General features: G+C 47.5%; 1 protein-coding gene across 2 annotated transcripts in view; it reads left to right on the top strand.

The window, feature by feature from the left end:
• The first annotated feature begins 3,174 nt into the window (after positions 1–3,174).
• Positions 3,175–23,436, top strand: part of TNFSF13 (TNF superfamily member 13) — a 33,010-nt gene continuing 12,748 nt past the window's right edge. The window contains exons 1-2 of one of the 2 annotated variants that reach the window (XM_056570084.1): positions 3,175–3,191; positions 16,262–16,594. In XM_056570084.1, coding sequence (XP_056426059.1) covers positions 16,412–16,594 — 183 coding nt within the window. In that variant the 5' untranslated portion in view covers positions 3,175–3,191; positions 16,262–16,411. The other variant, XM_056570083.1, reaches the window with a different exon arrangement.

Consider the following 23,436-nt stretch of genomic DNA (forward strand, 5'->3'; position numbering starts at 1 on the left):
AATTTTAAGGTAAGATTTAATGATAAAATGTGTGGTTACAAAAGACCAAATCCAACAAGGAGTCACATGGCGGCACAATGACAGAGCCTAGAGGTGGCAGCAGCATGAGGAGACCATAATCTGGCAGAATGACACAGCCTGGAATTGGCGGCAGCAAGAGGAGACCATATAGTGGCAGAATGACACAGCCTGGAGGTGGCTGACGCATGAGGAGACAATAGGGCTTCACAGTCCCTAAGATTAAAAGATGAATCTTCAAATTTAAATAGAAGATTTATGGTAGCTAGTGCTACCTTTAAAAATTTTTAAGTAATGGACAAGTAGCATGAGGAGACCATATAGTGGCTGAATGACACAGCCTGGAGGTGGCGGCAGCATGAGGAGAACATATGGTGGCAGAATGAGACAGCCTGGAGTTTGCGGCAGCATGAGGAGACCATATGGTGGCTGAATGACACAGACTGGAGTTTGCTGCAGCATGAAGAAACCATATAGTGGCTGAATGACACAGCCTGGAGTTTGCGGCAGCATGAGGAGAACATATAGTGGCTGAATGATACAGCCTGGAGGTGGCGGCAGCATGAGGAGACCATATGGTAGCTGAATGACACAGCCTTGAGTTTGTGGCAGCATGAGAAGACCATATGGTGGCAGAATGGACAGCCTGGAGGTGCATCAGCACCATCAGGAGTCCTGAAAGTGACCCGGTGACAGAGTGGTGTGGTGGGTGGCAATACCAGTACCCAAGGTGGGTGAAAAAAGGCCTGATGTGTAGGATTGTTTGGGAGCAGCGCCTTAAATCTGTTTGGCACTATCCATATTTGTGAAGTGTTGGTGTGGCACCATGGTCAATCTACTCTGATGCATCTGGCATTGGTGGTGGAAATCCTGGCGGATCCATGCCTGATTCATCTTCACAAAGGTCAGTCTCTCCACATTTTTCGTGGACAGACGAGTTCTCCTTTGGGTGACTATGGCCCCCGGCACACTAAACACCCGCTCTGATGGCACACTACTCGCCGGGCAGGACAGCTTTTCCAGGGCAAACTCTGCTAATTGCGGCCACAAATCAAGTTTGGCTGCCCAGAAGTCCAGCGGATCTTCAAGGTTTGTTGGCATGGGCATGTCGAGGTATGCCACCACCCGCTGGTTCAGGTCCTGCTCCATGTCTACCTGCTGCTGATGAGTTACTTCACTATGCGGGTGAACAGCAGGAGGCACAATATGGGTCGAGTCTCCGGTGGATCCGCAGCGTATTTTACGTTATGTGTGACCCTACCCTAAATAATCAAAATAACATTACCACGCCCCTTTCATGTTATGTATAGCTGTGGCCTTTTTTTTTCTTTCTTTTTTTATAAGTAAAGTCTGTCCTGACCCAGGTATATCCAAATTTGTATTTTATTCAAAAAATAAAAAATGTTAGTGCGAAAATAATAGTTTTTGTAGTTATGACAAAAAAAAAGTTGCATAAAAAGCTACTGCAAAGGTCTTTAAAAATACAATGCTTTCATAATACTACCATAAGTCCCCATGTAATACCTCCATATCATTTATAAATAATGCTGCCATCCAGTGACGAAATGCTGCAATACAATGTCTAAAAAAAGTGATATGAAGTTCATATACAGCGGTCCCTCAACATATGATGGTAATCTGTTCCAAATGAACCATCGTATGTTGAAACCATGGTATGTTGAGGGATCCGTGCAATGTAAAGTATAGGACAATGGTCTGCAACCTGTGAACCTCCAGATGTTGCAAATCTACAACACCCAGCATGCCCGGACAGCCGTTGGCTGTCCGGGCATGCTGGGAGTTGTAGTTTTGCAACATCTGGAGGTCCGCAGGTTGAAGACCACTGGTATGGGAGGTTATACTCCCATGTCCCTGCAGCTCCGGACCGTCACCGCTGCCCTGGATGTCGCCTTCCATCGGTGTCGCCGCATCCCCGGGGTGTCCCCGACGCTCCGGCAAGGACTCTGCTTCCCCGGCATCCTCGCTCTCACGTCGCCGCCATCACTTCGCTACGCACGCCGCTCCTATTGGATGATGGGACGGCGTGCGCAGCAACATTATGACGACGATGGAGAGCGCCGACGATGCAGGGGATCCCGAAGAGGACGCGCCGGAGCCCTGAGGACAGGTAAGTGATCGTCAGCAGACCACACGGGGCACCGTAAACGGCTATCCGGTGGCAGCTGAAGCAGTCTGCGCTGCCGGATAGGAGTCTATGCGATGGCCCCGACATACAAAAGCATCGTATGTTGATGCTGCCTTCAACATGCGATGGCCTCTGAGAGTGATCGTATGCTGAAATGATCGTATGTCGGGGCCATCGTAGGTCGGGGGGTCACTGTAAAATTTACAATGCTATGTCCACTTAGTACTGCCATATAATGTTGTGCTTAAATAAATCTGTAGAATCTAAATAATACATAAGAGGAGAATTATCAAACCCTGTGTAGAGGAAGAGTAGTGCAGTTGCCCATAGCAACCAATCAGATCGCTTCTTTCATTTTCAAAAAGGCCTGTAAAAAATGAAAGAAGCGATCTGATTGGTTGCTATCGAGAGCTGCCTCACACGTCCTCTACACAAGTTTTGATAAATCTCCCCCATAGAGTACACAAAATACTGTCATATGTCGTTTACATGATTCCACCATACAGTGTTCACATAATAATGCAATTTAGTGCCCAAAATAGTAATATATAGTCTAGAAATAATACTTACATAGGGGGAGATTTATCAAAACCCGTCCAGAGGTAACGTTGCCCAGTTGTCCATAGCAACCAATCAGATCGCTTCTTTCATTTTTGACAAGGCCTCTGCAAAATGAAAGAAGTGATCTGATTGGTTGCTATGGGCAACTGGTCAACTTTACCTCAGGACAGGTTTTGATAAATTTCCCCCCATAGAGTCTTCACATAACACTGCACTATAGTGCCCAAATACAGTAATATATAGTATAGAAATAATACATATAGAGGAAAAGTTGCCCCTAGCAACCAATAAGATTTCTTCTGATTGGTTGCTATGGGCAACTCAGCAACTTTTCCTCTGGACAGGTTTTGATAAATCTCCTCCATAGTCTCCACATTGTATAAATAATACAGTTTAAATATACCACTCACTGTATGATAAAGGCAGGAGTATAGCAGTAGGAGTATTACAGGATAAGTAATGTAATGTATGTGCACAGGGACCTCACCAGCAGAATAGTGAGTGCAGCTCTGGAGGGTGTGGTCACTAGGTGTGTCCGTGTGTTGCTGAGCTCCTGAGACTCCTGACTTCCGGAGGAGAGAGGCTGATTTTTCCACCTGCTTTCCCAGGAAGGTGGCAGATTCCTGGGGAAGAGCCTCCTGCAATGGAAGCTCCACTTCCCGTTCTAGGCTGGCGGGGAGTGGAGTGAAAATTTCGACAGCCATTGTTCCGGCCAGGAGAAGATCTGGTAGAGTCTGCAGCAATGCAGGCTCTGCTTCTCAGGCTACAGGTGCCAGCCAGAGATCCACAGGTGGAAGAAGGGCAAGGAAAAGCAGTGTAAAGACGTGGGTGGAGAGAGGGCCCAAGGAGTCCAGCTCCACATACTGCTCCCACATGGCCGCAAGGTTTCCGGAGTAAGATCAGTGCGGCAGGGAGCTGAGGATGGCCAGAGAGGATCTGCGTGCGGCCCAGAGTCTGGTGAGCGCTGGATCCAGAAAGAGCAAGCCAGAACTGAGGAAAAGGATAACATCGCTGAGAGGCGAGGTAGTGAAGCTGGAGGCGAGGAGAGCGGAGATACTGGAGGGGAGCGGTCTCTTTAAGGAGAAACTGATAAACAACGATCGGTTTGCCGCCACGAAATCCCCAGGTAAGGTGGAGGTGAATGATGGGGAGAGTAGTGGCGGTGAAGATAGTGAGGATGGTGGTGAAGATGTAAAGGAGGAAGAGGAGAAGGTGGAGGAAAATGCACACTGTGTGGAAGTTGATGCTGTGCCTGTAGCTACTCCCTGTGACACCCAGACCCAGGACAGCTACATTGAGGCTGGACAGGTGGCACTACCACCAAGTGAGAGTGAGGAGGATGATGTGGAGGGTGAGGCTGGGGGTCTATTGAGCGCAATTGTGATGCAAGAGTCCCCAGCCCACCGCTAGAGTTTCACCTTTGGCGACGATGAGTGTGAGGATGAGGTGGTCAAGCAGAAGTCCAAGAAGCGGAAGACCAAGGAGACGGTGCAATATGTATTTGTTCCTTTCCAGCAGTCTGGGCCAGCTGCAAAGCAGGTTCAGGCTGCGGGCTCACCCAAACTGCCAGACCCGTTCCTGTGGTGGAGCGGGGCCAGCATGGGGGGTACAGCATGGCGTCAGAAAAGGCTGAGGGCGCAATAGTTATGAAGCCCACCCATCCTGTTGGTAGGGAAGGGCAGGATGGGCTCATGCTGGGCAGCTCTGGCACTGCAGGACCGCCCCAGGGTGGCAGGGGGCGTGTCCAAGTGGCAGAGGCGAGCTACGCTGCCGTGTGCTCGGGGGGCGGTTCCCCGAGTACTGCGGGCACTACTGGCGCCGTGGGGCACTCCCCTGTGAGGGGGGGGAGGGGAGTGTCCGGGCGCCAGAGAGCATTGGGTCCGTGTGCTCAGGGGGGGCGGTCCCCCGAGTACAGTGTGTTCTGCGGGCACTGCGGGGCACTCCCCTGTGAGGGGGGGGGAGTGTCCCGGTGCTGGGATCAGTGTCCGGCAATGGCGCCGTGGGAAGAGCTGGGGTGCGCTCGGTGGGGCAGCCCCAGACTCAGGAGGCGTCATTGCCCATTCAGGAGGAGCCATCGCCATCAGCATTGACCCCAGCAGCAGCCAAGCCAGAAAAAAAGACTTTAGTTAAACCAGCGGTACTACAATTCCCAGCCAGCCCAGAATCAGTTAGGCAGGGTATGAGTGCAGGATGTGAGAATGCTGAGTGTAGTAGTGTTGTGGATGAGAGGAGTGTCAGTGGAGTGAATGTTGGTGGGAGTAGTGATACGAATGGGAAGTCTGGTATGGATGGAAAAAAGGATGATGAGTGGTGGTGTGAATGGTGGTTCTGGGTCTGGTCCGGCTGCCCCCCCCCCCCCCCCCCCCCGGCAGTGACTGCTCCTAGGAGCTATGCTAATGTCGCTGCCGGGGGTCCAGGGGGGTCCCCGTCTCCGTTCGGCCTCGGGGGTTACTTGCAACAGCGCCTCCTGGAGGCTCTGCGTAGGGGAGACAGGTCGATCCAGGTAGAGGGAAGGGGTGAGGTCGACCTGTCTTTCTGGATAGAGAGGCACGGTTTGGGGGCTTTCCGAGAGCGGAATGGGGAGGTGGTCTGGTCCCTCCCGACAACCGGGCAGGACAATAACCGCAGGAATGTGGTCCGTCTGATTTGGAGGGGTGAGGATGCGTGCCCACCTCGCGCTAAAGTGGTTGAGCTCCTCCTCCAGATGGAATTCAGGGCAAGTGACATCTTTGCCCTGATCCACCCCTACGGTTCGTCCGAGTTTGACGTCACTTTCGTTCGGCCAGAGGGTCTCGAACTCTTCTGGTCAAACTACGAGGTGGCGAAGAACGAGCCCGGCTGGCGGGATTTTGCCGTAAAGGCGATTTCCCGTCAGAACTCAGTCAAGAAGGTGACCGTTATGACCCGTAAGGAGTCACTTTCTTGTTATGACATCATGACCTGGCTCGGTCGGTATGGGGATGTGACGGACATGCCCAGGAAAAACTTGGATGAGCACGGGATCTGGTCCGGGGCCTGGACGTTTTCCGTCAAACTCAGGCATTCAGGGAGTACGGTTGCCCATATTCCGTCAGCCGCCTTCCTTGGACGTGACAGGATCCAGGTCTTCTACCAGGGGCAGCCTAAGGTCTGTCACAGGTGCGGTAGCCCCACCCATTTTAGCGCAGCCTGTACTGTACAGGTCTGTGCTTTGTGTGGTGGGGTGGGTCATCTGGCCGCATCCTGTAGGCAGATCCGCTGCCATCTGTGTGGTGTCCTCGGGCACCCTTTTAGCCGTTGTCCTAGCGCCTTCGCCCGTGCGGCGGCCGCTCCGGCTGGGGAGAGCTGTGAAGTTGCCTCGGCTGGAGAGGGTACGAGCAGGGATGGGGGCGCACCAGGGCTAGTGAGGAGGAAGGGCCCCGCCAAACTAAGGCGAGAGGAAAATCGGAGGAGGAGTAGGGAGCTGGAGAGTGCCCAAGTGACGGGGGTAGCTCTGGCCCCTTCTCCTGAAGCTGGCCCTGAAATTACTGAAGCCCTGGAGGAGGACGTGCTGGATGAGGAGATCAGGAGACTGGGTGAAGAGGAAGGCAATATGGCCGACTCTTCCGATTCCTCCCACTATGGAAGTGTGGATGAGGAGAGTGTAGAGAAGGCCAAAAAGAAAGACAAGGGCAAAAGGAAAGGGAGAAAGAAGAGGTCCAAGCCCTCTCTCCCTCGTACTGCGGGCCGGGTCCAAAACGGAAGCCTGACTGCCCCCCCTCTGGTTGACCTGTCAAACCGGTACCTCGTCCTTGATAACATCTCCTCCCCCTCCTTGGAGGGGGAAGGTGAGGGCGAGGTGCCTAGGGAGAAAGAGCCTCTGGGGGGAACTGGGCCCTGTCCTGTTGAGGCACCTTCCTCGGAGGGCAGGGCTAGACCGGGGTCGGACGGAGACGGGGACCATATGGACCAGAGTGAGTCCAAAAAAAGAGGTAAAAGCGGTCCTGCCCTTTCTTCTTCTTCTGGGGATGAGGGGACAAAGAAGAGGAAGAAAAAATAAAGGTGAGGCCGTCTAACTCAATCACCCATGATGGCGGCACTCACCCCATTGACGCTGGCATCCATTAACTGTGCCAGTATAAAGTCGGATACGGCTAGATTCGCAGCCTTTGATTTTCTCGGCCGTGTTGAAGCCGACATTTTCCTTTTACAGGAGACCAGGTTGTCAGATCTAGCCTCTCTGGTTAAAGCCAGAAGAGAGTGGAGGCGCGGGCCCTCCCACTGGTCTCTTGCGGCTGAGCCGTATAGTGGGGTGGCGGTCCTTTTTACCGCTCCGGTTGAATGCCGACGGGTTATTGAGTTAGAAATGGGGAGGTGCCTGATCTTAGATGTCCTCATGAAGGGGCAAGAGCTCCGGCTCATTAACATCTACGCCCCACAAACCAAGTGGGGCCGCAAAGATCTCTTTGTGAGGATTAAGCCCTTCCTTTTTACTAGCCGGCAAGTGATTTTTGGAGGGGACTTCAATAATGTCACGAGGTCCCAAGATAGGAGAGGTTCCAATGGTCCGCTGGCTTACGATAGCGTGGCCCTCAATAATATAGTTAGGGAAGCTCGCCAAGAGGACACCCACATCCGGAACCCCTCAGGCCACGTGGGTTTCACCTATCATCGAGGTAGCTGCAGGTCTAGGATAGACAGGTTTTATTTAAAGGAGGAAGCCGTCTCTTCCGCAGTGTCAGTGGTTGAGGTGGAATTCTCCGATCACTGTATGATTTTGTTTTCCTTGAATGTTTCAGAGACCCCCCGGATGGGTAAAGGTTATTGGAAGCTGAATTCGTCCCTCCTGGAGGAAGCGGAGATAAGACAGTCCTTTGAGGATTTTCTTCAGAGTCAGGTACCTTTACTGGGCCTATGTAGTAGTAAGTCAGAGTGATGGGAGATATTCAAGAAGCGGGTTGCGGGGTTCTTCCGCCAGCTCTCGAGCCTCAGGTCCCTGAATAGGTACCGCCTGTATCGGGGTCTGAGGAGGAAACTCGAGCTCCTTGTCTCGACTGGAGGTAGCCGGGAGGATATCTCCAGAGTGAAGTCCTTGCTGATGAGGTGTCAGTACGATAGACACGCATCTTTGGTTTTTGAGAGGGATTACGGGAGGTACCGCTCGCCCGACCCTTACAAGAACTGTAAGATGTCAGTGAGTAGTAAAGTGGTCTCAGGACTGATTGATAGTACGGGATCTCTGAATCGGTCCAGATCTGGGATCCTGGAGGTCGTCAGATCCTTCTACTCGCACCTCTTGGGAAGGAAGGATCTAGATCGAGACGGGATGTCAGCTTTCCTGGCTGAAACTATTCCTGAGCCAGGGGTAGACCCCTCTCTTGATGTTTTGGCAGAAGAAATCAGGGAAGAGGAAGTGAGACTGGCGATCGAGGGGCTCGCCCCCAAGAAGTCGCCAGGTCCGGATGGCTTAACATCCGAGTGGTACAGGACCTTTAAGGAGTCTTTAGCTCCCCTCTTGACTGAGGTATTCAATAAGTGTCTCTCCTCGGGCACTCTACCAAAGTCAATGAGGAGGTCAGCCCTGATTCTTCTGTCAAAGGGTAAAGATCCTAGCCGGATTGAGAATTGGAGGCCCATAGCTCTTCTCAATACAGACAGGAAGCTTCTGGCTAAGATACTGTTTAATCGGTTGGTGAAGTTTGCACCCTGGCTCCTTTCGGGGGCCCAGCACTGCTCTGTTCCAGGCCGAAGCACCTTAAGTGCTGTCCTCAGTGTCAGGGAGGCAGTGGAACGGAGTAGTGCGGGTCTCTGGAAGGGGTACATGCTATCCTTGGATCAGGCCAAAGCATTTGATCGGGTGAACCTCTGGTCCGTCCTCCTGAGATATGGCTTACCAAGTACTTTTGTGAATTGGCTTGTCACCTTATATGCAGGGGCAGAGAGTTTCCCGCTGGTGAACGGTTGGTCTGGCCGCTCTTTTGAGGTGGGGTCCGGAGTCCGTCAGGGTTGTCCTTTGAGCCCGCTGTTATACGTGTTCGCAATCGATCCCTTCGTCCGGAGGGTAGATTGTGGGCCGTTGGCGGGAGTCGGGATGACTCTGGCGGAGCCGGATGTCGCCCAGAGAGTGGTGGCGTACACTGATGATGTCACTATTTTCGTCTCCTCGAAGGAGGAGGTCGATGTGGTGATGTCGGAGGTGGACCGCTACTCGGAGGCATCCGGGTCCAAGATCAACCGGGATAAGTGTGAAAGTCTCTGGCTGGGAGGGGGAGATCCCACGTTTGATCTCCCGGACACCCTTTCAGGGCTCCAAGAGTCAGCAAAAATTCTGGGCAACACATTCGGCCAGGATGATTATCCCACCAAAAACTGGGATGGTAAGCTCCAGGTTGCCACTCAGAAGGTGAACCAGTGGAAGGGTTGGTCTATGACCCTCAGGGAAAGGGTACACCTGATCAAATCATACCTGCTCCCCTTGTTTATCTATCTGGGCAGTGTATGTATCTTGCCAGATGCTTACTACACTGGGGTCTACAGCCTGTTTTCCAACTGTTATGGGGGAACAGGTTGAACCTAGTCAAGAGGGAGGTTACGTACCGCACGAGGAGACTAGGGGGTTTATCTATGGTAAACCCTGTGGTGTTCTTAACGAACACCTTCTTGAAAGCCAACATTGCAAGCCTCTGGAAAGAGAGGGCTCCTCCGTGGGTACTCTCCTGCAGGGAATGGTTTCGGCCTTTCTTCCAGGAATGGGAGACAGGAGGGCAAGTGAAGGACCTCCGTACGCCCCATGGATATCTTCCGGTTTACCCTACCCTGACTCTGAAGGTGATACGTCGGTGGGGTCTGGGAGTGTGGGAGATCAGGACCCAGTCAAGGCGTCTCCTTGACAAACGGGTTCTGTTGACCCACTTCCAGAAGCCTCTGGCGCTCGGGGACTGCCCAGGTTGGGATCTGAGGGTGGGGTTGTATCTTTTAAACATGAAAAGGATCCCCCAGAAGTTTTGGGACTTGGCCTGGCGCTGCTTTCAGGGGAAGCTATGTGTAAGGGACAATCTGAAGTGCAGGAGATCTGATGACCGGGGATGTCCCCGAGAAGAGTGCGGGGACACGCTGGAAAGCATGGACCACTTCCTGCTTCATTGTCCCTTTAACGTAGGGGTCTACAACAGGGTGGGCGCTTCCATCGGCTGGAGTCAACTTGCCGGCCTTGCCTATCCGGAGTGGGCTTATGGGGCATTCAGGAACCTGGGTGGCCGAGATCGGGGCACTTTATTCTTAGTCAGTTTAGTGGTTAGGTACTACACGTGGAACGCACAGTGCTTAATGTCAACCCAACAGAAAATCCTCTCCGAGGTGGAGGTCTGTAGGAACATCACCGGAGACCTCGGGAAGATCAGGTCTTTGGAGTATGGCAGTCTTGGTTCCAGTAGGGCTTCTCTCCTGTGGAGAGGTTTCTTATTTCATGTGCCCTAGGTACTAAACCTTTTGGATAGAGTACCTTTTATTTTTGGTTAGGGGCAGTGTTATAGGGGTAGAGATAGGGTGAGGGCAGGGTCAGATTTATTGTAGGGATAGAATTAGGGAGAATTGTAGGGGGAGTTAGGGAAAGAGTATAAAATGATTTATGTATCAGGTCTGCCATCCTTCTCCCTGGTGGTGGGCTGATGCATGTGTACATTAGCTTTTTGTTTTGTTTTCAGTAGACATGGTATGAACGGTGTCAGGGTCCGGACTAGCGGCTGGTGAAGACACTGGAGGTGGATCCTCTGTGCCAGAGAGGCGATGACGCGGGCCGTACTGGGGAATCGGTTCTAAGCAGTTACTGGTGTTCACCAGAGCCCGCCACAAAGCAGGATGGACTTGCTGCGGCAGTAACTACCAGGTCGTGTTCCCCAGTAGCGACTCGACCTCTCTGGCAGCAGAGACTGGCGCGGTACACAAGGACAAGACAGAGGCGAGGTCAGACGTAGCAGAAGGTCAGGGCAGGCAGCGAGGTTCGTAGTCAGGGGCAACAGCAGAAGGTCTGGGTACACAGGCTTGGAACACACTATAACGCTTTCTCAGGGCACAAGGCAACAAGATCCGGCAAGGAGAGGAAGGGGAAGTGGGTTTTTATATGTTAGGGAGTGATTGGGCCAGACAAAATTAGTGGTGCACTGGCCCTTTAAATTTTAGCAAGCCGGCGCACGCACGCCCTAGGGAGCGGGGCCGCGTGCGCCGGGAGGAAGCAGACGGGGGCGAGAGGTGAGTGACAAGGGGCGCGATCCGAGGGCGGGCATGAGCCGTGCCTCAGATCGCGTCCCCTCTGGGGACCAGGGAGCAGCGCTCGCTGTCAGCAATGCCGACCGGAGCGCTGCAGACAGAAGCACGCCATGAGCGCTCCGGGGAGGCAGCAGGACCCGGAGCGCTCGGCGTGACAAAGGGCTTACAGGCGACCAAACTTGGGCCTAAAGGGGGTTGTGGTTCAGAGTGTATAAGTTTGTATATAAGTTGGTTGGGAGGAGTGTTAGGTGGGGAGGGTGTATTTGTGGTTTTTTTTTTTTTGAGTGGTGTTTTAGGGACCTGACATGGGTCAGTTAAGGACTGGACTTTGAGAACTGTATGGATGGTATGGACACTGACCCATGTACAGGAGGGGTGGTGTGGGTGAGGGGATAGTTTTAGTGTAGGTGTTTTCTGTAGTGTATTTATTATATTTTGTATATTTTCTGTGATTTTTGTATATATTGTGTTTTGTATCTATATTGTTTTATATTATATAGTGTATTGTGGCAGTCAGGCCAGTAGTAAAGTGGTGTCATATGTGTTTATGTGTATGTTTATGTTTCTCCTTGGGGGGGGCGCTCCCCTCCGGTGTCTCTGCCCTCCTCGCCTCCGGCTTCGCGGTCTCGTTTTTCGGCAGTGTTGTCCTTCTCTTCGGTTCTGGCTTGCTCTTTTTTGGGTCCAACGCTCGCCGGATTATGGGCCCTGCGCAGATCCTCTCTGGCCGTCCTCGGCTCCTTGCCGCGCTGGGCGTGCTTCGCTGGCCTTGAGGCCGTGTGGGGCGGTGCGTGGGGCTGGGCTCTTTGGGCCCTCTCTCCGGCTGCATCTCCGCGCTGCTTTTCCTTGCCCTTCTTTCACCGGTGGATCTCTGGCTGGGAGGCAGAGCGTTATTTTGTATCGAGTTATTTTTTAGCGAGTTGTGCTTAGCAATTTTTTTTTTCTTCTCTCCCCTGGGTGAGGATAATTTTTGAGTTATAGCCAGTTGTGCTACTTTTATATTCCTTTTTGTTTTATTTTTATAGCCAAGTCGTGCTGAATTTTATGTTGATGTATTTTTTATAAGCCAAGTTGGGCTATTTTTATGTTCATGTTTTTTTTTTGTTTTTTTTGTATGCGTGTTTGTGAGAGTTATTTTGGTATGGGGAAAAAGTGTATTTTAGTAAATTTGGGCTGGCCGGTTAGGCAGAGTTTGTTTTTGTAATTTTATTTTTGTTATGTTATAGCTGGTTAAGCTTGTTTTTGTTTTACGTTTTGTATTGGATGTGTTTTGTATTTTTATAACAAAAAGAGTTACAGGATATAAAGTAGTCCTCTGCTAGGTACAAAAACTCAAAATTATTACTATTGATTATTCAGAAGTACAGAGTACAACATCAGACCAGGCATTGCCAAAGTTCAACAACATTCATGAATTGCCTTATGTCCTGTCCCCAGTAATATCATGGCAAGAAAACTTATATTTTTACAAAGATTCTGCTGGTTCCTTACATTTCACAGACTCTTTCAGAATTGTATCTAAGTTTCCTAGTTGCCAACATTAATTAATCATTACTGCTAAACCAATATTCTTGGGCGTCCATAAATATAACCCCCCCCCCCCCCCCCACTGAAAAGGGAAGTCTTATACTTATTCCATATCACACAGTAGATCTGATAACACCAGACATGCAAATATTTTATTTTTTACTGGAATTCTTTTTCAAAAAAGTTGTAAACAAAATTGTAATCTTTGCCTTGAGCCATGTGGGAAATTCTGAGCTGTTTTTGTAACTACGGACAAGAGGCTTGTTGTTCCCAATTCACCAGTCCATAAATCGACTTGTTATTGTCTTATGAGACAATCCCTTGTATACTGAAGCCATGAAGGCAATAGTCTGAGCACTGTAGGTCTGACACTTTGGACCCCTGCCGCATGGAAAATGACGGCCATTCAGATAATGGAGCAGCTCATGGAAGGGCATCCCAAGTGGGGGACCTTTTTCTAAAATGCCTATATACTTTTATCAGGATTTCTGAACAAGAGTTGTATTCATGGAACAACCACTTGAAAATGGCTGTCCTAGTTGGGTTACCCCATTCCATATTATTATTATTATTTTTTCGTCTTTAGGTGCGTGCTCTCAAATCAGTGCAAGTAAAAAGTACAAGTGTTCACACAAAAAAAACGTGCACGAGGATGCGGTCCATCGCAAGCCATTCTCCGAAAGGAGAGAGGCCCCCCAACAAACCAAATCCTTCGGCTCCGGGCCAAAAGGCCCCTGCAAGATTCCAGGTACAATGTCCCCTTTCGCCAAAGCTACTCAGGGACCGAAAGTGTTTCCGGCGGACAACTAGGCGTTAACCAGGTTGTCACCAAGGAACCAGTAAAACCGGTTTAGCATCCTGCAGAAACAGGGTTGCCACGGGGTATAGGAGGGAGGTGAGGAACTTCATGGCCACACACACCTCACCTAGACCGGCAGGAGGGACACCCAGAAGGGCTACCGCAATCCTACCAAATCCTTGTGGACAAACAGAACATAAAAAGTGGACACAGTGACAAAAAGAATAAATAAATAAGTGGATGTGCGCAGTGTGTAATACTGCCCGGACATCCGACCGGATCTATAAAAATTCCCCGATCCTAGCCGGAAGGCAGGGATACTAAGGGTGAGTGCCCAGAAGAGTGAGAGGAAAAACTGTGTGCTATGTGCTTTCCTTCAAGTGGGGTTGCAAATCCCAAGTGAATTCCGGCACTCTGGGGTCACCACTCCCAGGGCACTTGTGCACCTCGGCCTTCACTCTACCCGGACCTTAAGGCCAGATTCAGCAGGAACAGGTCTCATCAGAGATGACTGCTGTCCTCCACAGCCATCCCTGGTACACCTGTCCTACTGTGTGGTTTCCCATCCTGCCTTGGTGGTCTTCCACACCGCCAACTAACAGGAAAGGTACCACACTTGATCTTAGCCAAAAGGCAGAGAAGCCATTCCCCATTACCCCATTCCATATACCCTATAGAATACGGATGTTGTGTGGAGGAGGTCAGCCTCTTGGGATCCTCCTTGTTTCCCACTCTGGTAGATTCAATGTGACCATGTTTTACACTAACATTGAAAACCTTCAGATAACCGCTATTTAGCAAGGGGTTAAGGATGCCGAACCCAAAAGGATTGGTTGATTACCAGGGTGGCTTCACCCCTACAATGGTGTGTTCACACATTCAGGTTTTTCATTGCAATTATAAAAAAAAACAAAAAAAACAAGAATGGATTATTAATGTAGGACACATGGAAAGACTGAGACTTCTCAACTTTTCAAATCCATCCCTGGTTTTGTGTTTATCCAAACCAATTCTCAAATGATTTAGTCAAGAAATGTACTCATCATCCTCAAATTTACTCAAATTATTTTGTTGCTCTTCATCCTCAGGCGGCACATTTAATCTGTGCTGCCTTCGGACTCGAGGAAAGCAAAATTACAGGTAAGCAAAATTTAGTTGACAAAATGTAGATAACGTTGGGCACACTCTAATGGTGTGTGACCTGCAAAGGCAGCGTTCCGGAGGCAACAAACTGCAACACTGCAGACATTGGTCCTCTATCCAAGTCAAACAGATACTTACAGGTGCAAGGTAAGATAGAAAGATGGCACTCACCGGCACTTGCAAAACTTTTTTCTTTTTTGTTAACCATGCATACAGACAGGTAGCGGGGAGTACAGGCATCGATGCAGCTTGAGGTAGTTCATCAGCACAAAAAAGTCTGTCCTGTCTTGAGAATACCCCTGCATCAATATCTGTAGTCCCCGCCACCTTTCTGTCTGCACACAACAATAAAAAGAAAGAAGTTTTGCAAATACCAGTGAGTGCTGTCTTTTCTACCTTGTACAAGAAAAATGTTGTCATTCCTCTTCATCCTCAGGCAGTACAGATGGGATATATGTGAGCTGCCTTCGGACTCGAGGAAAGCAGAATTTTCTTATGGAAAAGGATTTATTTTCTTAGAACAAACTTCCAGCACAAGTTTTAGGTCTGGCAAGGACAAAACACAAATCAACCCTGGTACAAAATAACTTAGAATTTCAAAGATTTAAAAAAATAATAATAATAATAATAAAAAAAAAATAAAATTTTTTATTAAAGAAAAAAAAAAAAAGATAAACAACAAATTAAATAATGAAAAGAAAAAAAAATCATACTTATTGACATTGGTGTCCCATTCATACCTGTGTGTGATGCTCAGTGCTTGTCACCAGAGCTGACACTCCACTGACAGAATGTCTACTCCTAGGTTTTCCCTGCTGCATTACTTAAAGGGGTACTCCGGCCCTAATACATCTTATCCCCTATTCAAAGGATAGGGGATAAGAGGTCAGGTCGCGGAGGTCCCCCGCAATCTGTCATTGTGCACCTACCTTTGTGAGCTCTCCGCAGCGCTGGAGGCTCCAAACGTGTAGCGTGACAACCACGGGGTCAGAGTATCAGGGCACTGATGTGACGTCATGCCCCTCCACTTCAATGCAAGTCTATGGGAGGGAGCATGACGGCCTTCACGCCCCCCCTCCCATGGACTTGTATTGAGGGGGCAAGGTGTGACGTCACACGGGGGGCGGAGTCGTGACGTCACGATACTCTGTTCCCCGTGGTCGTCACGCTACACATTTGGAGCCTTGAGTGCTGCGGAGAGCTCACAAAGATGGGTGCACAATGGCAGATTGCGGGGGTGCTCAGCGGCGGGAACCCCGCGATCAGACATCTTTTCCACTATCCTTGGATAGGGGATAAGATGTATTAGGGTTGGAGTACACCTTAAGTCTTGTGACCGGCTCTTTGCCAGAAACAAATTGTCTTGGACACAACTTGTCCTTTCTCGGGAAAAAACAAATACCTGCTTTGCATATTAGGATTTTCCTGGTGAGTCATTTAACTCATTGCTCTCTCAGGCCTTATTGGATTCATTCATGAGGAAGAATAATTAATTTGACCTTATCACTTTAATGAGACATAACTGAGGGGGAGGAGGTGGAAGCTTACGAAATGTTTTCCCCTATCCATAGTGACTACTGTTTGGCAGGTCAGCTCTCCTCAGCATCTCGTGTTTATAGCAGTCTTTTATATGACTCTTTTTCTCGTTCTCAGGCTGTCACTTTCCAGGTCATCTCTCTCTCTCTCTTCACTCTATCATTTCGGTTAATCCCATTTTGCCTCAGCCACTTTCAGTTTCATTGCTCAATTTCTGACTTTCCTTCTTTCGGCTGAGTTTTGTTTCTCTTTTTCATTCATCGTCTTCGGCCACAATCCCTTGGTGTGACGTTCCTTCCTATCTTTTCCAGGGAATGTTCTTCACCATGAATTTTGCCAGATTTTTTCACCAGATTATGATGCAATAATCCCATAATCTTTGGATCACCGTGCCCGCCCCTGTTTTCTAAATAACCTTGTGCCCTTTTGCCTAATTTGTCCAGTTGGTTTCAAGGAAGGTCATGTCTCGAGCAGTGAGAGTCAACGTGGTTCCAGGCCTGGCACAGGGCTTGTGGGGTGGGACCGGGTCCTGGTTGGGGGTCCTCCTTTGCCTTATTGCATTAATCTACCAAACCATACATCTTGGGAACCTACAGAGAGAACTTTCTTCACTTCAGAAGAGCAAGGAGCAATCCAGCATGGAGGTAAGTGCCTTTTTATAGGATCTTCTGATGGGTTAACCATTTCTTATCATTGTATACTTCTTTAGGTCCACAGTACTGTGTAAATTCTATACTTGCACAAACCGCCACGCACGTGGCACCATAGGCCAGTATTATCTACTATTATCACAGAATTTGGCTGTAATGTAATCTGTTTGCATTTAATAGGTCATATTAAGCAAATATTAACTTAATGGAAAAGTACTTTCGCTTAATGGAAAAGCACTTTGGGGTGTGTTCAGACGTTCAGGTTTTGCATTGCAATTATTGAACACAAAACCAGGAATGGATCTGAAAAGAGGAGAAGCCTCAGTCTTTCCTTTATACGTGTCCTCCATTTATGATCTCGTCCTGGCTTTGTATTCAGTAATTGCAATTAAAAACCTGAATGTGTGAACACACCCTTAAAGATTAGAATACGAAAAACATCAGTCAGGTCACAAAAAATGGGAAATCTTCAAGGAGGAATGTCTAATAACATACAATGGCAATATACAATAAGTGATGATGCATAGAATATATGCAGCAGTAAGATATCACAAAAACAACAGCAATAACAAAACAAAAGAAAAAATTAGATTATTACTAAAACCAAAAATAATAATGTATTAAAATAATGAAAAAAAAAGTGATAAAATGATGAAAATGTATAACTGGATACATGCTGAGAATATGGTGTTATTTGTAGTACTTTTTTTTGGTATAGGATGACAAATACACATAGGGGGGAAAAAACGTCAAAGAAAAAACTGCCAAAAAGGGAGAGTTTTATTGTGGTGTTCTTTCAGGTTAAAAAAACAAAAACAAAAAAAACTGTGTAAAAACGTAGCTCAATGACCAAGGAATAAAAAAAAAAAAAAAAAAAAAAAACAAGAATAATGTATTAAAATAATGTCAAATAATTCCTAGATTTAATAAAATAAAAAACAGCAGTCATTTGAAAAATAAGCATAGTAAAAAAAATATAAAATTATTATATATTTAGATTATATAAAACAGCTAAATGCAATACATAAAAAAGAGATAACTACATAACTACAAAAACAGAAGTAAAATTAAAAATATAAATACATGTACTATATTAAAAACAGCAAAAACTACACTTCAAAAGAATCCTGCATTAAAAAGAATCACAATAAAAATAGTTACATTATTACTGTATGTAGTATTAAAAAATTAAACATAATACATCAATAATATTATAAAATGATCATATAGCGTCATACCGGTTAGTATTGTGTATTTTTTGAGCATTTTCCAGGATAAATGCAAATCGTAGACAAACGATGAAATGTGAACGAGGCTCCATAGAGAATCTGTCAGCACGGTTTTGGTTACTGAACCAGCCGGATGCAGCTGTATGGCTTGTACATAATCCTTAGTCGTGGTTGTTCCTCTACTATAATCGCTCATGTCACATGGAGAAGAACAACACACTGCTACTCGCCGCACACTAGTAGTCATTGGGGCGGTGCTTCCATGGAGACTATTCATGGTGATCTTACTGACAGCACGCCTACTCTACCATGATCGATGTATCGTTGGAGACCATGTCAGTGCTAAATTTGACAAGCGAGACTGGCACTGATGGGGTGGTCTTTGTCAAACCATTTAGTTGGCAGCAGGGTAGGAGTATGCAAGTGGGCACGCCTAGTAATATGTAAATGAGGCTCAAGTGCCATTAGGGTTAGCCAGCGCATTTCCTCCTATTCACCACCCTCATGCCGACTTACATACTCTTTAATTTACATAATATCAGGTATACCCACTTGCATATGTCTATTCTACTGCCAACTTAAAGGGGTACTCCACTTCCCCAGTGTTAAGAATATTTAGTTCCCAACGCTGGGTGCGGGGGTTGTGACATCACAGCCACGCCCCCTCAATGCAAGTCTATGGGAGGGGGCGTCATGCCCCCTCCCATAGACTTGCATTGAAGGGGCGTGGCTGTGACTTCACGACCCCCACAGCCCGCATCGAGTGTTCGGAGCTAAATGTTCCAAACGCTGGGGCAGTGGAGGAGCCCTTTAAGGTGGGGTACAAGTATGCAAGTGGGCACGGAAGTGGGGATTGAGATGGGCTGGCTAACCTTGGGCACTTTGAAATTCTGATGTCTAGCCTTAGCTAGCCATGTGTTCATATACAACCTATTTTCCACTGCTGCTCACTCATTCTGACATCCACTGCTCAGAAGGGACGTGTCTGAGGGAAACACTGAGCCCGCCCTCACTCTCCAAGCATTCACTTCCTTTCTGATTTCTGTGCTGGGTCTCTTCATCCAATCAATGCAGGCTGCTCTGTAACCCCCTCCTCTCTGTTTTCATGCTGCACTCTGATAGGACAGGAGTGAGCACATAGAAGTGCTAGTCCCGCCCTCACTTCCTGGACTTTGTCCCTGCCTGTGCTTCAGCTCAGACATAGATGATGCTGCAGCTGAACAGGATTATGTTCTGGATGGTATGGTGCCCCCTAATGGTCATTACAGGAGGCACAAACCATTAACAACGTGTGGTTAATATAAATTACAGGTCAGCTCGTTGAATTTCAACAATGGCATTATACACATAAAAAGACTATAATATACACAATAGATTTTTTCCTAAATCAAAATGTATTGGGGATGGTGGATGCCACAGGAGACCTCGCAGGAAGCACATGTTGGGTGGGTTCTATGTTAGTTCGTTTTGGTTTCCCCAGGAAACAACTTGCACCGAATATGACTTATGGGTCCACATAATGGAATAACTTCCACAAAGATGTACAGTTAGGGTCCGGAACGGATTTCCTCTTGTACACTTGTGGAATCCGCGCTTATTTCATGTGGAATTTAACCGTGGAAATAAGTGTTGGGAAAAAAAAGTCCCATTGAACAAATGACATTCCGACGCGGAATTCTGTCGAAAAAATTACAATGTTCGTTCTTTCCACAGAATTTGGATTACGGAATTTCTGCAACAGAGTTTCCACTGTGGAAATTCTTCAGTGTGAACAGGTTAGTGGAAATCCCATTGACACCTATGTTAGCTTCATGCAACACAATTTCTGCAGTTTGAATGAGCCCTAAATGCCCAAACAGTGGAAGTAATTTTGGAAATCGATATTATGTGAGGAAATAGACATTTTACCCCTAATGAATGCAGCATGGGAATAACTACAGCTATAGCAGTGATAGCAGCTGTAACAAGATCTATGGACTTAAAGGGGTATTTCTGTGAAAACTATTTTTTTCATATCAACTGGCTCCAGAGAGTTAAAGGGGTACTCCTGTGTAAAACTTTTTTTTTTTTTTTTTTTTTTTTTTTTAAATCAACTGGTGCCAGAAAGTTAAACAGATTTGGAAATCACTTCTATTAAAAAATCTTAATCCTTCCAGTACTTTTTAGAGGCTGTATACTACAGAGTAATCCAAAAAAGAAATTCATTTTCTCTGATGTCATGACACAGTGCTCTCTGCGGACCTCTGCTGTCCATTTTAGGAACTGTCCAGAGAAGGAGAAAATCTCCATAGCAAACATATGCTGCTCTGGACAGTTCCTAAAATGGACAGCAGAGAGCACTGTGTGATGACATCAGAGGAAATTAATTTCTTTTTTGGATTACTCTGTAGTATACAGCCCCTAAAAAGTACTGGAAGGATTAAGATTTTTTAACCCCTTCAGGACCAAGCCCATTTTGGCCTTAAGGACCAGAGCGTTTTTTGCACATCTGACCACTGTCACTTTAAACATTAATAACTATGGAATGCTTTTAGTTATCAATCTGATTCCGAGATTGTTTTTTTGTGACATATTCTACTTTAACATGGTGGTAAATTTTTGTGGTAACTTGCATCCTTTCCTTGTGAAAAATCCTAAAATTTGATGAAAAATGTGAAAATTTTGCATTTTTCTAACTTTGAAGCTCTCTTCTTGTAAGGAAAATGGATATTACAAATAAAAAAAAAATTTATTCACATATACAATATGTCTACTTTATGTTTGCATCATAAAAGTGACGAGTTTTTACTTTTGGAAGACACCAGAGGGCTTCAAAGTTCAGCAGCAATATTCCAATTTTTCACAAAATTTTCAAACTCACTATTTTTCAGGGACCAGTTCAGGTTTGAAGTGGATTTGAAGGGTCTTCTTATTAGAAATACCCCACAAAAGACCCCATTATAAAAACTGCACCCCCCAAAGTATTCAAAATGACATTCAGTCATAATTTTAACCCTTTAGGTGTTTCACAGGAATAGAAGCAAAGTGAAGGAGAAAATTCACAATCTTCATTTTTTACACTCGCATGTTCTTGTAGACCCAATTTTTGAATTTTTACAAGGGGTAAAAGGAGAAAATGTATACTTCTATTTGTAGCCTGATTTCTCTCGAGTAAGCACATACCTCATATGTCTATGTAAAGTGTTCGGCGGGCGCAGTAGAGGGCTCAGAAGCGAAGGAGCGACAAGGGGATTTTGGAGAGTACGTTTTTCTGAAATGGTTTTTGGGGGGCATGTTGCATTTAGGAAGCCCCTATGGTGCCAGAACAGCAAAAAACCCTCACATGGCATACCATTTTGGAAACTAGACCCCTTGAGGAACATAACAAGGAATAAAGTGAGCCTTAATACCCCACAGGTGTTTCACGACTTTTGCATATGTAAAAAAAAAAAAAAAATTTTCACTAAAATGTGTGTTTCCCCCCAAATTTCACATTTTTCCAAGGGTTAATAGCAGGAAATACCCCCCAATATTTGTAACCCCTTCTCTTCTGAGTATGGAGGTACCCCATAAGTTGACCTGAAGTGCACTATGGGCGAACTACAATGCTCAGAAGAGAAGGAGTCATATTTGGCTTTTTGAGAGCAAATTTTGCTCGGGGGGCATGTCACATTTAGGAAGCCCCTATGGTGCCAGAACAGCAAAAAAAAAACACATGGCATACCATTTTGGAAACTAGACCCCTTGAGGAACGTAACAAGGGGTACAGTGAGCATTTGCCCCCCACTGGTGTCTGACAGATCTTTGGAACAGTGGGCTGTACAAGTTTTCATTTTCACGGACCACTTTTCCAAAGATCCGTCAGACACCTGTGGGGTGTAAATTCTCACTGCACCCCTCATTACATTCCGTGAGGGGTGTCGTTTCCGAAATGGGGTCACATGTGGGGTTTTGTTTTTTTTGCGTTTGTCAAAACCGCTGTAACAATCAGCCACCCCTGTGCAAATCACCTCAAATGTACATGGCGCACTCTCCCTTCTGGGCCTTGTTGTGCGCCCCCAGAGCACTTTGCGCTCACATATGGGGTATCTCTGTAGTCGGGAGAAATTACGTTACAAATTTTGGGGGCTTTTTTCCCTTTTACCTCTTGTGAAAATGTAAAGTATAGGGCAACATCAGCATATTAGTGTAAAAAATAAAAACATTTTACACTAACATTCTGGTGTAGACCCCAACATTTCCTTTTCATGAAGGGTTAAAGAAGAAAAAGCCCCCCAAACCTTGTAACGCAATTTCTCCCGAGTACGGCGATACCCCATATGTCGCCCTAAACTGTTGCCCTGAAGTACGACAGGGCTCCAAAGTGAGAGCGCCATGCCCATTTGAGGCCTAAATTAGGGACTTGCATAGGGGTGGACATAGGGGTATTCTACGCCAGTGATTCCCAAACAGGGTGCCTCCAGCTGTTGCAAAACTCCCAGCATGCGTGGACAGTCAACGGCTGTCCGGCAATACTGGGAGTTGTTGTTTTTCAACAGCTGGAAGCTCTGCTTTGGAAACAGTGGTGTACCGGACGTTCTTATTGGGGGAGGGGGGCTGTGTAGGGGTATGTGTATATGTAGTGTTTTTAACTTTTTATTTTATTTTGTGTTAGTGTAGTGTAGTGTTTTTAGGGTACAGTCACATGGGCGGGGGATTACAGCGAGTTTCCCAGCGCAAAATTTGCTGCATCTCAAGATGCGAGAAACCCACTGTAAAAGCCTCGCCCATGTGAATGTACCCTGTACATTCACGGGGGTGGCGGGGGGGGGGGGGGGTTGCACCAGCTGTTGCAAAATCACAACTCCCAGCATGCATGGTCTGTTTGTGCATGCTGGGAGTTATAGTTTTGCAACAGCTGGAGGCACACAGGTTAGGAAACACTAAGTTAGAAACAGACAATGTTTCCCAACCAGTGTGTCTCCAGTTGTTGCAAAACTACAACTCCCAGCATGCCCAGACAGCTGAAGGGCATGCTGGGAGTTGTAGTTCGGCAACATCTGAAGGGCCAGATGTTGCTGAACTAAAACTCCCAGCATGCCTGGACAGTCAGTGCATACTGGGAGTTGTAGTTTTGCAACAGCTGGAAGAGCACAGATTGGAGACCATTATACAATGGTCTCCAAACTGGGGCCCTCCAGATGTTGCAAAACTACAACTCCCAGCATGCCCAGACAGCCAAAGGCTGTCTAGGCATGCTGGGAGTTGTAGTTTTCAGACTCCTAGAAGCAGCAGTGAAGATCTTCACTGCTGCCTCTGAGGACTACATACTTACCCGTCGCTGCTCCTCCACGTGGCCGGTCCTGCCGCTGCTCCTCGGTCCCGCCGCTGCTCCAGGTAAGTCCGCCGGTCCCCACGTGTTCCCCCCGAATGCCGCAGGTCCCCGCGAGCCCCTGCAGCCTTCGTCCCCCGTTCTGCCCGACTTCCAGGGGCGGGCAGTGCGGGGGATCTGAACTTTCACCCCAGATCACTGTGATTGGTCCACAGGGACCAATCACAGTGATCGCTGACCAGGACCATCAATGGATGGTCCTGGGGGTGAAGCAGAAGTTGTCCCCTGCTGGAAACAGCGGGACTTCTGCCAGTTAA

This window comes from Hyla sarda, chromosome 4 (assembly GCF_029499605.1).
Source record: "Hyla sarda isolate aHylSar1 chromosome 4, aHylSar1.hap1, whole genome shotgun sequence".
Classification (NCBI taxonomy): Eukaryota; Metazoa; Chordata; class Amphibia; order Anura; family Hylidae; genus Hyla; species Hyla sarda.